The sequence below is a fragment of the Podarcis tiliguerta genome (assembly GCF_965153285.1).
Source record: "Podarcis tiliguerta genome assembly, chromosome: 1".
In the NCBI taxonomy this organism is placed as follows: Eukaryota; Metazoa; Chordata; class Lepidosauria; order Squamata; family Lacertidae; genus Podarcis; species Podarcis tiliguerta.
In genome coordinates, this window is record NC_139534.1 from 13942104 (window position 1) to 13954675 (window position 12572).

Below are 12572 nucleotides of genomic sequence, written 5' to 3' on the forward strand. Positions count from 1 at the left end.
ATGTAAAGCTCAGTGTGCAGAAACTAAATGCACATAAGTTGCGGGCTTATCAAATGTTCTGCACATGACAAGAAGAATGGCAGTCCAAGAATGGGGAATAGAAGAAACAGCTTCTTACTTTTATAATTTCCTCTTAACTCCTATCTTCCTCTAAAACTGGTAACTTAAAAGCCCAGGCTCACAAAAGAAGCAAGGTCTTACTTAACAATATGTTAATGAAAGAAGAATAAAAAATGGGGTCCCTTCAAGGGGTTCAGCTTTTTAGGGAAGACTGGACCTTCGAAGAGAGTGTACCTTTTAAGGCTCAAACCGGTCGAAAAATGAACATAGACCAGACCAGCAATGTGGCTAGAAGTCTGATCTTTATTAAAGCTGTTGCAACAGGGTGCTCCCCCCACATGCTGGAGAGAGGACGACCCAAGACAAAGGTGTGCAAGCCCTTATATAGACTTTGAAATTGCCCACCCTGTGGCTCCAAGCACGCCCTATTCATATCTTAAATGTGCCCTTAAGACAGGATTTGTGACAGACAATGGGGAGATTTCCTATTTCCTTTGACCTTGCAGAGAAATATTTGAGGTTCTTTTGGGGAGGTAGAAAATGGTTTCAGGACGTTTCTGTGGGTTTCAGATGTGGTTTACATATTTGTATGTATTTGCTTGGTACATTTGTGAACATGTATTATATATATTTATATGGAAGGGGGGGCATGTCTTCTTCACCTTCTTCTTCGCTACAATATATCCATTTATTTCCAATTGTCAATGTCAAAAGGGACTAAAATCTATAAAATTCATAGAAAATCAACATGCCAATTTGCTCAATTTCTCTAGGACTCCATGACACCTCCCCTGTCCTCCATAATCCCTCAAGCAAGGTGTCAAGACCCTAATCCGGTCAAATCGCTCTGCCATGCCTTTCCTCCGGGCAATGCCAGGTGGCAGACTATGCATACATGGACCATTGTCTTCTCATCACCGGTACTCAGGATGTGCTTATCTGCGCATATCTCCAGCTCTGCATATTCCCCCCTCCCTCCTCCATATGTTAATCCTATGTAACCCAACCTCTTCTTAATATATTCATGATGTAACTGGGATGTATTTTGCACTGTATTCTGGGACACGGAGGGAAGTTTCAAAAGTTCATGTCACCCCTTTCTCGCTGTTCAATCTCGCCTTGAACCTGTTGCGCAATAAACTTGGGTCTTCTGCAGTTTGCTCCTGTCTCCGGCTGAGCTCATTTTCCTCCGCAGGGACCCGCGGACTTAGTCCGACGAGCTGGGTGGCAGAGCAGCCTCGCACCCAGATTTTACCATAACAATATATAAGACCTTAAAAGTCTTGTAACAAGACCTATTATATCAAAGGCATTAGGAATACGTTAACTACTCAACCCTGCCTGTTTCAGGCACAGAGGATTCTAAATGAATTATCTGCTGTTCAGGATTACTCTTCACCCCCCCAAGCAAAGTCTGATTCAGTCACATTTCTTGCCTCAACATACTTTCCTGAAAGGAAACAAAATTAGGATGAGGCTATACTATAGAACTAATAGAATAATTAACAGCACACTGTAAATAATGAAACTCGCTGAGATGGGTGTAAGTCTGTTTCAATAGCCTTAGGCAGAATTAAGCCATGATGGTGAAAACTTCAGCCTGCTGTATCTGCTTTTCTAAGTTTCAAGGAGAAATCCTGACTCCAGTTGACCTTCAGGTAATTCAGGACTGGCAAATCTCCCACCCTAAGCAAAGGAAAGAGCATTTAACATTTTTAAAGGAAGAGTTCTGCAACATCCGTTTCAAAAAGTTTCCGCCAGGCAGAGGCTAATCTTCCAGATATCTGTTCTATGTTTAGAAATGAGAGTGGCTAAATTAGGCACTGCATTAATTAGATTCTTATTTCACAAGCAGGAGCACTTAGGAAAGTGTGGGATGCAGTCCTGTATGATTCCCCCCCCCCTTGGGGAATATATTATCATCAACAGGCATTAGAACCAAATTCTGCAAATTTCTGGGATTAGTATATTTAGCTGTCCCCCCTTCCCTGGCAAATATCAGAAGAGACTACATTCAAAACAATGTAAATGTTTATTATAAAAATAATTATTTATATAAACAACAAACATTTGTTCAAATATCTAGAATACAGTTAAGATCCTTTTGGGTGGTAAGTCAACTAACTCATACATATAATGTACCTACTGAAATAAAGTCTTATTGATTTAAATGGGCCTGCTCTGAATTTTAAAAGCATTGAATGTCGCTTTTTATTTTTAGACTGCTTTCACAACTGTATATTGCTAAATATATATATATACATATATATATTTAGATGAGTCAATAAAAAATGTCAGTTCCTAAAACTGTAATGTTAATGGACACAGATGTATTTTCCCACTCTATGTATTAATCATTATCCTTTTAGTGTAAAGTAAAGCTGCAGTTTTCATGAGGATATTTTTTAAATGTCAGCAAAGAAGGTTTATATCTGTCATCGTCTGTCTTAACACACCACACTCCCAAGGAATGAATGAAATACATGCTAATAATAATGCAAATATAACCAAAAGCTATATATCTTTTTCAAAAGCCTCTTGCAAATTTGAATTCTAAACCCAATAATTTATCTTGTCATACAGATACATTTTGTTTTGCCATTTATATCCAGATTTTAGAAAAGTTCATTCAAAAGCTCTCCAGAAAACTTAGGTCTAGGTAAGTAAGCTTTAAGGTAAAGGTAAAGGTACCCCTGCCCATATGGGCCAGTCTTGCCAGACTCTAGGGTTGTGCGTTCATCTCACTCTATAGGCCGGGAGCCAGCGCTGTCCGGAGACACTTCCGGGTCACGTGGCCAGCGTGACAAGCTGCATCTGGCGAACCAGCGCAGCACACGGAACGCCGTTTACCTTCCCACTGGTAAGCGGTCCCTATTTATCTACTTGCACCCGGGGGTGCTTTCGAACTGCTAGGTTGGCAGGCGCTGGGACCGAACGACGGGAGCGCACCCCGCCGCGGGGATTTGAACCGCCGACCTTTCGATCGGCAAGTCCTAGGTGCTGAGGCTTTAACCCACAGCGCCACCAACGTCCCCAAGTAAGCTTTAGTTTGCATTTAAAGCTAGCAGTCTAACAATTACATAAGAAGCTTGTAATCAGTATGTTTACGTATTTTAAAAAGTCAAGCTTGGTATAATTGTTGTAAAACTTTAAAACTCCATGCACTGTTGTCTAGAAATAGACACCTGAAGATTTGATGTTTGCACTAAACTGAATGCCCGCTTCCAATCCTGCCCATTGCCAATGTTTACTGTTAGGTTACTGTATTCTGAAAGAACAGTATTATTCCGAAAGCAAATTTAAAACTTTACTAAATTCACACTGAGCTACCATTAAATCCTTGCTCGATACAACTTTGGAGTCACTTATCAATATTTTTATTAAAATATCCTACTGACTTCAGAGGAGTAAATTAAGCAAACTAAGTTTCATATACTAATCTCAGGGTTTGTTTCTCATCAGAGAATTGGTTTTGCTATTTTAGTTCTCAACAGTAGATGATGCAAACATGTTGGCTAGGATGTAAAGAAATGTAAACCTAGTTCTGCGTTCTCAGACACCCAACAAAACCAAACTGCTTTTGAAACGGAAAGGTGTTTCAAAAGCGGTATGTGATATGGTGTGACAGTCAGCTGATTAAAGGGAAAGGAAGAGTAGATTTCACTGAGCTGACTCAAGCCTTCAACATGAATCTCGGCAGCTCTATAAATTCCAGTCCCTGCTTCAGCATTTTTACATGCAAGACTGCACAATAAATATTGTCGCCAGGTAGTATAGTCTGATTTTAAGCTATTTTTAAGAATGCAGAACTGTTTTTAAATGACAGAAGAGAGTAACATGAAGTAACAGATTTTAAGAACTTGAGATCTCTCGCAGTCTCACTAGCTGTGAGCACCTGGAAGCCTGCAGCAGAGGCAAAATACAAGGCATATTCAAAACTACATATTTAATCAATGGTATCTTACTTCTGCAGTAAAAGGCAGCATGTTTCAGATAATACACAGAATTGAAAAACCAGTGGAAATGACACTAAAAACAGTGAATTCATTAGTAAGAGAATGTCAGAAAGGCAAATAGTATAACTGCAAGTCACTCAATGCTCTTATAAGAATGCAATTTTAAAAATCTTGACTTTTTCTTCTTCAAAAAATATCATCGTAGCCTTCTATAGCATCCTTGCTATTAGCAACAGCATAAAATTCACTACTGAACAAAGAAATCATCTCTTTGGATGGCTGAAACTGGTTGCAGCAAATCTTATTTCTGTGCATGTAAGCTCTGATCCTTAGAATATTTTCTAACAGGCTGTCCTGCGGCCTGTTCTTCAGCTTGTGCTTTATCAGATTCATTTGTGAAACTGTACACTCCACGGCTGCACTGCTGAAGGGCAGAGTGAGAAGTGCAAGGGCAAATAATCCTAGCTCGACAAAATCTTTATCTCCCACCTCATCGGCATGTTTTACAACCTCTACCCAGAACTGTTCTATCTGGCTATCTTCTGTTTTTGTCCAAGAAACTGTATCCAGATTCCTCCACTGTTGCTCCAATTGCAAGTGATCCCCTCTGTATAATGGCAAAAACGACAAAGCTGAAAATGCAGGTCTTAGGGGACTCAGAACAACTGAAGGATTTAGAGCGGTGAGCGATTCAAGATGATGCACATTTGGGGGCAGGCGTAGCTTTATTTGGTTTGCAAGCTCAAAAACACAATCCCGACACGTCGTTTGAATGGCGTCCCTAACTTGGCAAGAGATTTTGGCTTCTGATAATTCCGAAAGGAACAGTTGCCCAAGATTAACTTTGGAGAGGGACAGGTAGTTTTGCTTGCTTCTAATGTCATAGTTCATTATGGATGACCATGTTGGAAAGGGAAAAGGCTTCACGACTCTCTGTAACAGAGTCTTGTAGAACATCACTAACTCAGTAATCAGTTTAACTGGATTAGCAGTTTCCAAAAGAAATAACTTACTGAGCCTGTTTGCTTCCTGGACAAGAGGCTGCAGAAAAACCAGGTAAAGTCTGTTAAGAGGCTCAGAGTACATTTGATAGAGCAGCTCAGCACTGTAGTCCTTTTCAGTGTCTTTTACAGACTGAAAATGCAACTTCAGAGTATCATACAGGCTAAGTATTCTATTAATGCAGGGGCTAATAGACAGCCATCGCGTGTCAGTAACTTGCAGCACCTTCAGGGCAACCTCTCCAACGTTGATTGCAGCATACAGTCCAGCGTACCGTTTCTGGTGAAACGTGCTTTGAGAAAACCACAAGTAGGTCTGCGCAACCATATATTCTAGGTTCAGGGGAAGCACATCGATAGCTCTCGATAAGCACAGATAAATGGAGTGGCATGTGCACTTAATAAAAACACCGCAAGGATTGAGTTCATAAAACTTTTTGAGCAGCGAATTTTTATGACCACATATACTTGCGCTGAGCCCATCGGCACCGATCCCTACACACTTCTGTATGTTGAGCTTATTTTCATTTAGGAATGATAAAAGGGCCTCTGTGATTAGATCAGGGTCACTGAAAGTAATTAACCCTACAAAGGAGGATACAATGCATTTCAGCTTGTTGCTGAAGTATCGCACCATCAAGCAAAGTTGCTTCTGCGAAGATGCGTCAGAACTTTCGTCAATGATCAAGGAGTAGTGTCCGTTGCCGATATCCCGAAGCAGCTCTTTGTGGACTGTAGGACCTATGATATCTCTTATAATTGTAGAGCACTTTGTCCTATGAAGGCTTATGTCTTTCTCGGCCATTCCACCAATAATACATCCCAGGTGATCAACAGTAAAAATGCTCATATGGCAAGCTATGTGTGTGGCTAATTTCAGAGCACACACATTTATGGAATCATTCATTTCCATATGCTTGAATTCATCGAATGTGTCTGGTTTGGCTCCAAATGACATTTCTTTTTCAAGTTGCAATGAATGCCGCTTTTCGAACCCATAGGAGTGTTTATCCACATTCACTGAAGCCTGTGAGAGCAACGCAACGTGCTTCTTATGCTTCTTAGTTTTACGGTGCGACACAAGATCGCTGTGGTGAGCTCTGATTTCACACATGCAGTATCTGCATGCTGCTTTTGACTCATCTCCTGGTACCCTCCGAACCCAGTCTTTTAATCCAGCTTCTCTTTCCCAGTCTCTGCAATACCTTTTACCGTACTTTTCCCACTTTCCAATCTGCTTGCGAGCCATCACGGTAACGTGCTCACCAGCACTCTCTGAAAACAAAGCACTGTTTTCTCTCTGAAAACAAAGCAGAAAACATTTTTTAAATGAAGTTTTAAAGCAAGTTTATTATTTTAAAATTGCCCTTGTGGGGGAAAAAAAACCACACAGTAAAGATTGGCTTGTGCTATAACATTCCCACTAGCAAAGGTGGTAGATTTGTTTTCCTAAAGCAGTCAAGTAATGACTGCCAAGTTCTGAATTCTGAAGGAGCGTCTCAACCTCCATCGTTCTGCCCAGACACTGGCGTCCAGCGCCGAGGGCCTTCTGGCGGTTCCCTCGCTGTGAGAAGCCAAGTTACAGGGAACCAAGCAGAGGGCCTTCTCGGTAGTGGCACCCGCCCTGTGGAACGCCCCCCCCCCCACCAGATGTCAAAGAGAAAAATAACTACCAAACTTTTAGAAGACATCTGAAGGCAGCCCTGTTTAGGGAAGATTTTAATGTTTAATAGGTTATTGTATTTTAGTTTTTTGTTGGAAGCCACCCAGAGTGACTTGGGAAACCCAGCCAGATGGGTGGGGTATAAATAAATTATTATTATTATTATTATTATTATTATTATTATTATTATTATTAGGTGCCATCCCCACTCTCTGCCAAGTGGTACCAAGATCCCAGGAGTATTGCAGGCGCTCACCCAGGGTCTGTGTTCATTTGGAGAATTAAAAATGAGGTGGAGACAGTTGTAGCTTTAAGAAATATGATTTATTCACATATTTACACCTGCGTTTGGCTGGAGGGAGTCTAGATCTTACACTACGGTCATCTCCAGCAGGACTTGTTGCCCACAGCAATGCAGCACTGGATTCCCAGCCAGCCTTCAGCCAGCCTGCCCAAAATGGAGCTCAGTCTCCCCCACTTCTCCTTCCCAGCACACCTTGATAAAAACACTCTTTTCCTGTCACCTCTCTCACCACCCCATCACCTTGGCAACCTCTGTCTGCTCAGGCCCAAGATTCCTCTTAGATGGGCCATCACCATCTTTGGTCATGTGCCTCTATCCCAGGTGAGGCCCTGGCTTGGAAAGGAAGCTTAGCCTGTATTTTCCCACTGGTCTGAATTCTTTCCTTCAATAATCTCCAAATATTAGCTAGATCCTGACACTCATTAATTTATTGGGGAAGGGGGGCAGGTAAGCCCCATCCTACATAATTGATCACATGGCAAGGCACCTCCCCTCATTTGAATGGCAATGCTTATCAGCTTGGGGGGACCTGGCCCCCTAAATTATTTTATGGGGGGCGAAGAGACCTCAGCCCCTAGGAATTTGGCTCCTATAAGCCAGAGATTGAGCCAGAGACCCTCTGCATCTAAGCTAGATGTTATACCATAGAGCCACAAGCCCTTCTCCGAAGTAAAAGAGTAAGATTCATAGCATTAACCTGCTATGAATGGAGCAACTAGCAGTAGATGCTACAGTTTTAGAAACAAAACAAGGCACAATGGTACCTTGGGTTAAGTACTTAATTCGTACCGGAGGTCCGTTCTTAACCTGAAACTGTTCTTAACCTGAAGCACCACTTTAGCTAACGGGGCCTCCTGCTGCGCCACCAGAGCACAGAACAGATTTCTGTCCTCATCCTGAAGCAAAGTTCTTAACCCGAGGTACTATTTCTGGGTTAGCGGAGTATGTAACCTGAAGCGTATGTAACCCCGAGGTACCACTGTATAGCATTATTCATGTAGGGACCTACTCCACAACCAGAAAGAGGAACAGAGCCTCATTCCCAATGTGCGTTCATGGTGGTGCTTCACAAGATACATGAATACGTACACATATGATTGAATGGGACCTGCAACAAAATATTGCAGTGGAACCTCCCTACCAGAGGTAGGAAAGTTTCAAGCAATGATTCCCTCCGTGCCAGCGGTTCCACTCCTCCTGACCTGTGCCAGTCTGTTTTTCTTTTTTTAATGTTTTTTTATTCAAAATTAAAACATATTATCCAGAAACATATCATCCTTATTTTTTTCCCCCAGTCTGTTTTTCTTTTATGGCTGCCAGTCTACATACCATGTGTTCATTCAGCTACTTTAATGACTTTTTCTTTTTTTGCTTTAAATTAGCTTTAAAAAACGCTTTTCCAAACATCAGGATCCCCTTAAGCCTTGCTGTTACAAAGAAAGAAAAAGAGGTTGATTGCTGTGTTCAGTGACAATTGCTTTTACCTGAAAAACTCGAGCTCTGGCCATGCATGTAGTAGTAGCTTAGAGGCAGTCTTTTCTAGTACAGTACTGTATTGCTTCTCTTATAGTATTTGTTTTTTAAAGAAACAACCCATAAGCACCTGGCATTTCCCTGATCAAGTGAATTTCTCCCTTGGATACCTTTTCATGGCACTACGGAAACAATCCGGACGGGGAGAAAGAGAGAGAATGGAGCCTTTTTCTCTCCAAAGCCTTGATATAAAAATATATATATCTAGAAATCACCTCACTCTACCAGAGCGCTTGATATCCGTCCTGGCCACGAAGGAAGGCAAGCACAGAAACCAAGCGAGCTTACAAATTGGGGATCCAAACACATCTCTTTGTAAGCACCTAGGCGACAGTCACCTTTCCACCCTCAAGGGATGTTGATGCCACGAGGCAAAGGTTATCAGGCCTCTATACCAGGTTACGCGCATCCATGCATGCATACGTTACGAACCCATTCTGCAGTTGCCCGTTTGCAACTCGTGCCAAATACTCGGAATCGGTTGATGTTTCTGCAAAGCCCCTTTCCTTCTCTGCCCCACACCCCTACCCACGGAGCCTCTATGCTCCCTACTTTTAAGACCCCCGACTCCTTTACATCCTTGCAGGATGAGATCCTTGCAGGGTGAGATCCTTACAACCTTGCAGGAGAGATCAGAAGCCCTTTTGCAATGCGATTCCTTCCCAGCCGGCTGCAAGCACAGGCGCTTAGCCTCGAGGAACGTGGAGAGGAACCCTCTCCATTCCGGAGACAACAGCTTTCTGCCTTCACCGGTCTATTTCCTCTGCTAGCAACAATCCCGCTTTGGCTAAGGCCCAGCCAATGGAGCCGCTCTCCCGCCTAGCCCAGCCCAGGCTCATCCCTCCGCCAACCGATTTGCAGCTGCTGCTGCTGCGTGCAAAGGAGAGGGAGGCCCAACGGGAAGCGCCATGCGCGCTTTTTGGAGAGCGCGTGGCGGGCAGTTGTGGAAGCGGCTGGCAGGTTTCTCCTCGCGGCTGCAGCTGTGAATCCGATGGAGACTGACCTGCTGTTAAAGCCGAGTGGTAGTCCACTGGGCCCATCACCTCCTGGCAAATAGAAGGGGAAGAAACGGAGGCAGTGAGAGATTTTACTTTCTTGGGCTCCATGATCACTGCAGATGGTGACAGCAGCCACGAAATTAAAAGACGCCTGCTTCTTGGGAGAAAAGCAATGACAAACCTAGACAGCATCTTAAAAGGCAGAGACATCACCTTGCCAACAAAGGTCCGTATAGTTAAAGCTGTGGATTTCCCAGTAGTGATGTATGGAAGTGAGAGCTGGACCATAAAGAAGGCTGATCGCCAAAGAATTGGTGCTTTTGAATTATGGTGCTGGAGGAGACTCTTGAGAGTCCCATGGACTGCAAGAAGATCAAACCTCTCCATTCTGAAGGAAATCAGCCCTGAGTGCTCACTGGAAGGACAGATCCTGAAGCTGAGGCTCCAAGACTTTGGCCACCTCATGAGAAGAGAAGACTCCCTGGAAAAGATCCTGATGTTGGGAAAGATGGAGGGCACAAGGAGAAGGGGATGACAGAGGACGAGATGGTTGGACAGTGTTCTCGAAGCTACCAGCATGAGTTTGACTAAACTGCGGGAGGCAGTGGAAGACAGGAGTGCCTGGCGTGCTCTGGTCCATGGGGCCACGAAGAGTCGGACAGGACTAAGCAACAACAAACAACAAAGTCCATGTGGGTGGGTGCAGGGAAGAAGAAACGAGTTGGTTAGAGCAGGGCGATGGCAACACCAAGGTTGCTGGTTTGATCCCCGTTGGGAACATTTGCATATACCTGCATTGCACAGCAAACACTCTGGCACCGCGCAGCCGGTCCTCCTCAGCACTCTGCTCAGCCTCAGGAACCCATCAGCACAGCAAAGAAAACTTTATTTTTTATTTTTTTGCATATAAATTTTTATTGTTTTCTTTACATAATATTTTTTTCAACAATATCCATCTATCAAAATATACAGTGGTACCTCGGGTTACATACGCTTCAGGTTACATACGCTTCAGGTTACAGACTCTGTTAACCCAGAAATATTACCTCAGGTTAAGAACTTTGCTTCAGGATGAGAACAGAAATCGTGCCGCTGCGGCAGCGGGAGGCCCCATTAGCTAAAGTGGTGCTTCAGGTTAAGAACAGTTTCAGGTTAAGAACGGACCTCCGGAATGAATTAAGTACTTAACCTGAGGTACCACTGTATACCCTTTTGCTCTGCCGAGCTGTGACTTCCCTCCCTCCCTTCAGTTGGTATCCCTTGTCACATTTTTATCACATATTTTATTCTCGCATCTTATCTATTTTGCATTGTAGGTGTTACTTCAACCCTGCTAGTGTTTTTAAGTTTTTACAGTTCTCTTTTAAATACTCAAAAAATTTACTCCAATTGTCCTGGAATCTCTGGTCATCCTGGTCCCGGATCCTTCCTGTCAATTTGGCTAATTCCACGTAGTCTGTCATCTTGGCCTGCCACTCCGCAATGGTAGCAGAAAGAAAACATTCTGGGCCATAACCTGTCATGGAATTCCACTCAGTATTGATCCAGAGCAGATTCCAGTGTATAAGTCAGGACCTCACACTTTTCCTTCTCTCACCTGTGGTACTGTGGATATTGGCCTTCCTCTTCTTCCTGATATTGCACTTCTTCCTGTGAGAAGCATGCTACTCTGGTAGCGGCAGCCCCATTGGACTCGTCAATGAATCTTCCTTGGTTAATGCTAAAGAGGCTAATTAGAATTGTTTTGTGCAGGAGGAGCGGAACCTGAAGACCTCCATGTCATTGAAATTCTACTCAATATTGATCCAGAGTAGATTCCAATGTATAGTTAGCAGAGTAAAACTTAAATGCGTTGCAGGATCCCGCCCCCCCGCCCCCAAATAGACCAGAGGCAATTATATTTCTCTCAACAGAGCTTTATTGCTACTGAAGACAAATGAGCATAATGGTCACAAATCCAATACATTCAGGATTGGCACTGTCCATAAGAAGTCCATTTGCTGCAGACTTAATTTAAACTTACAGTAACTTGTAACAAGACTAAACCTTAACACTATATACATAACACCACACCAGAAGGAAAGAGAGATAGAAAAGAGTGAAACCCAGGCTCCTTTTTCTAGAGTCAGCATGACCTTGACAGAAGAGATAAGAGAACCAGTTTAAGCCAGCTGTACTCAGCTTCTCTGAAGGAATAACCCAAACATCATGAAGCTTCTGCTTGTTTCTTTCATGCAGACAAACTTCCAGAACCCTCTTGAATTACCGTATTTTTCGCCCTATAGGACGCACCTTTTTCCCTCCAAAAATGAAGCTTTTTTTTTGCTGAAGGCTGGTGAGCAATAGGTGTCGGTGCGCACCGACCCATGTCCCTCTCCAGGCTTCAGAAAGCTCTGCGCAGCCCTAGGGAGCCCGGCGCGAAGCCGTGCCGGGCTCCCGAAGATTGCGCAGACCTGCCTGCGCTCCCGGGCTCGGCGCAGGTCCACGCAACCCCCCGAAGCTCGGCACGAAGCCGCGCCGGGTTCCCGAAGGTTGCGCAAGCTCCCAGAGAAATGCCGAAGCTGCACTCAGCTTCGGCATCGCTCTGGCTCCCATTCTGGGGGCTGGGGTCGGGGGAAGCTTGGGCTTCCCCAGCCCCGCGCCTGGGTGGGTGGGAGAATAATTCCCCCCCTTTATCCCCCCCCCCCAAATCTCGGTGCGTCCTATGGGCCGGTGCATCCTATAGGGCGAAAAATATGGTAAGTAGAATAGGAAAGATCTCTACACATCACATCACTACTTTCTGCACAAAGAAATGCAGTTTTTTCTCCAACTTTTAGTTCAGATGCCAACAATCGCCTTCATCTATTTTTAATACATTGCACATGTACCAGCCACATTCATTTCTTCTTTCCCTTACTTTTTTTTACTTCTCTCTCCTTGCTGTAGGCTTTGGTCACTGCTTCCCATTTTCTGTGTCCTTGTTTTTTAGTTTAGGAATTGTTTCTGCTGCACATAGTATCACGGCTTTACGTGTTGGAAACCGATGTTGACATGGTTTACCATCTTTTGTCTTCA

At 43.7% G+C, this 12572-nt stretch overlaps 1 protein-coding gene and 1 long non-coding RNA gene across 2 annotated transcripts; both read right to left on the minus strand.

Moving 5' to 3' along the window:
- Positions 1-2069: 2069 nt before the first annotated feature.
- Positions 2070-3182, minus strand: LOC310665151. Its single transcript, XR_014505202.1, has 2 exons — positions 3090-3182; positions 2070-2715 (listed from the first exon to the last, which is right to left on the minus strand). It is a non-coding gene; the product is annotated as an uncharacterized lncRNA (long non-coding RNA).
- A 10-nt stretch (positions 3183-3192) lies between these two features.
- LOC310662111 (uncharacterized protein) lies at positions 3193-8530 on the minus strand. Its single transcript, XM_083408879.1, has 2 exons — positions 8469-8530; positions 3193-6317 (listed from the first exon to the last, which is right to left on the minus strand). The coding sequence occupies exons 1-2, from the start codon at positions 8490-8492 to the stop codon at positions 4203-4205; spliced, it is 2139 nt and encodes a 712-aa protein (XP_083265005.1). The 5' UTR covers positions 8493-8530; the 3' UTR covers positions 3193-4202.
- Positions 8531-12572: the final 4042 nt, after the last annotated feature.